Source organism: Oryzias latipes, chromosome 12 (genome assembly GCF_053564925.1).
Source record: "Oryzias latipes strain Hd-rR chromosome 12, Olatipes_Hd-rR_3.1".
Lineage (NCBI taxonomy): Eukaryota > Metazoa > Chordata > Actinopteri > Beloniformes > Adrianichthyidae > Oryzias > Oryzias latipes.
The window spans coordinates 31,586,813-31,589,821 of NC_136248.1; the positions used below are offsets into that span (position 1 = coordinate 31,586,813).

At 46.9% G+C, this 3,009-nt stretch overlaps 1 protein-coding gene across 2 annotated transcripts; it reads right to left on the reverse strand.

Moving 5' to 3' along the window:
- Window positions 1-992: 992 nt before the first annotated feature.
- On the reverse strand, window positions 993-2,779 carry LOC111948302 (transmembrane emp24 domain-containing protein 2). Of its 2 annotated transcripts, XM_023960608.2 has the most exons (4): window positions 2,564-2,779; window positions 2,463-2,480; window positions 2,143-2,250; window positions 993-2,066 (listed from the first exon to the last, which is right to left on the reverse strand). In XM_023960608.2, exons 1-4 carry the CDS (start codon window positions 2,751-2,753, stop codon window positions 1,942-1,944), a joined length of 441 nt encoding a protein of 146 aa, XP_023816376.1. In that variant the 5' UTR covers window positions 2,754-2,779; the 3' UTR covers window positions 993-1,941. The 2 variants fall into 2 exon arrangements, with proteins under 2 accessions (XP_023816376.1, XP_023816377.1); XM_023960609.2 differs by lacking the exon at window positions 2,463-2,480 and having other exon boundaries at window positions 2,564-2,777.
- Between the last annotated feature and the right edge of the window lie 230 nt (window positions 2,780-3,009).

Below are 3,009 nucleotides of genomic sequence, written 5' to 3' on the forward strand. Positions count from 1 at the left end.
GGTCAGTAAGCAGTGATTGGTCCAAACTGTGTCCAAATCTGAGGGCCGCGTTCTTCCTAGGCTGCATTTGAAGGCCGCTTACGTCGCAGCGCCGCGACAAGTACCGTCCAAATTCAACGACTCCTTCGAACACGGCCTTCTTTTTCCCGATTTCAAGATTGGTCTGGTGTTTCCTTCTCTGCTTCCCATCATGTCCCAAGATGCAAGACGAGCCAGGAAAACCTTCACTACTCCACTCACGGTTGCTAGGCGACAGGACATTCCCAGCTGTGACGGCTGGAATTAACTGAAGACTAGACTCGCCCTCGAATTTGGACACGCCCCAAGTAATGGTTTCTATGGCAACCCCTTTTACATATCAGGAGTGAGCTTGTTGGAAGGCCACACCCCTACCACGTGAAAATGGGCTATGGAACCACCTACTTTTATTGAGGCATCTGATTGGTCAGTTTATAACTTGAAAGAAAGAATGAGGATTATGAAGGTATAAAAAAAATCAGATCCAGAATGGTTCTTCTGCCGGCGTAAGTCATGGGATTTTGGCTTTGGAGCCACTTCCTGTTTGGAACGCCGTGGTCAGTCAGTGGTTCAAATTCCGTCACTAAGCCACTTAAACACTATACAGAGTGGGACTATCTAGCATCCTGGATTTTAACACAATTTGAACCTTTTTTGAACCACGACGTTTCCCATTTGTCAAAGTAAAATCTAATAAATATGGTTTTATGAAGACCATTGATGAATCCATTGTGTTCGGATGAGGAAAACTTGGATCATTAACGTTTCAAATCAATGCCGTTGTTGCCAGTCTTGAGGGCAACAATGCACTCTTTTGCAGACCTCTTTCCAAGTCACTGAATTTTGGATTTGGACCCCCAGACAAGCCCCCCCCCCTGTTTAGTGCACTGAAACCATAAACACGCCATGGACCTGCGGACCGGGACTTATGGCAGTGTCCTGACAGACGGGCCCACAAACACATCAGAGAATCGTACAGAATATCGGCTTTATTATGAAATCTGGGGATTTTCAGTTGAACCAGTCTGTTTGTACAGAGCTACGTCACGGATCTGGTTGATCACATCTTTATTACAAAACCGAAGCCTGATGAGGGACATGCAGCTGGTGAGAAGGCTCCAGCTGGACGGCTGCACGCCACCAGACCTGCTGCAGGAAATCACACGCCCAGAACTGCATTCAAAGTTTTTAATGTTCAACCCCAAACCTGACAGAAATATAGATGCAACAAAAAGCACACAGCAGTGTTGAACACCCCCCCCCCCCCCCCTCGACCCGCCCAGAAGAACCTCGACATGTAACGTGGACTTTCCTCTGCTGCAGAGCCAAACCGTACCGTTCTGACCCGGTTCTGCTCGAGCTGGAGGCGTCAAAGTCGAGGTTTTAAAAACGAAAGAATGAACGTCGAGCCTGACGCAAACATCTGAAGACGGCGGGAGGTGAGAGACGTTCCTCGAAGTCCCGCCTTCAGATAAGGGAGGAGGTGGAGCTTCCCGTCCAGAGAAGAATCCCTCAGACATTTTTACATCAGGAGTGCAATTTGTTGTTCGACAGCATGAACACAACAGATGACAGAAAACACAACCGGGGGCATCTTCTAAGGGGAATAAAACCTTCTCACAGCCATTCCTTCCCTTGGAGTTTCTCATTTTTGACTACAATGACTGAAAATGAAAAGCCCCTTTTCTGCTTCAGCTGGACTAAAACTCTCCAACAGATATGGACAATAAAAATCTGTTAAAAAAAAAAAGACCCACATTTATGGCAGAGTCCTTCAACCATCTGTTTTTTACAAAAGGAAGCAAACAGGAGAAGAAAACTTCCAGCCAGTCTCTTTTCCAGAGAGTAAATTACGGTCTTGGTGTCAAAAACAAAACAAAAAAAAACAGTAGAGGAACACAGGGAGGGATTGTGGAAATCGCTCTACACGACTCGTCGCACTTCAAAAAATCTCTTCAGGTAGTAAATTTGTCCGAGCGTCATGGCGACCAGGACCAGAGCTTCAAAGAAGGACCACAGGACCACCCTGCTGTTCGTGTTGTCATTGACTGAGGAGAAAAAGAACACAACGATTCATTTCAGATGCACTTCCAGCGTTGGAGGCACGTCTTTCTGGGCACGTACTCGCTCTGTGTATCCTCTCGCGGACCTCCATGTACTCCTGCTCATGCTTGACCGCTGTCATGGCAACAGCCAGCTCGTTGATCATCTCCTCCAGCTTGTTCTGATGAGCTGGAACAGGCAGAAAAACAAAAGAAGGTGTCACCACGTCGCCTGCACTCAACTCGTGCACAAAACCCATGCACGGCACTTTCACACGTCTGATGCACGTGCCGGGACGACACGCTGTCTAAAAGGACCAGATGCTTGTTAGTTTAAACTGCAGAACCGGTTAGATTTACAAAAAAAACGCCACAGTGCATCACAGGCTGCCTGATCCCTACCGTCCCAGCTGTTGGCACCTACAGGAGAGCAAAGGCCGTCAGAACGAACGGAGCATAAGAGCAACGCGTGAGGCGCGGATCAGAGAGAACGCTCAGCACACCTTCAGTCTCCATGTTCTGGCCTTTGGGAGCCTCTCCGATGTCGATGGTGAACATGACGATCTTGGGCGTCATGGTGGACATCTTGTTGCTGAAGCAGAACTTGTAGGTTCCGTCCATGTGAGCAGCCACAGAGTACTTCCCGCTGGACTCCCGGTCCCCTTTGTAGATCTGCTTCCCGTCAGGCCCCATTATCTACCAACGGAATAAGGAAACCATTTTTGATAAGATACCAGTGTCCAGTTGATGGCAGCAGGTAAATTCTGCACACGAAGCACAGCATCTTTTCTTGAAAACCTGTTTTTGAAGACCCGGATTAATGATTAGACCACCTACCCAGATACAAACAACGTCAGTTTAGCTCAAAGTAAATATATATATATATATATATATATATATATATATATATATACATATACACACACACATATACATACATATATATAGC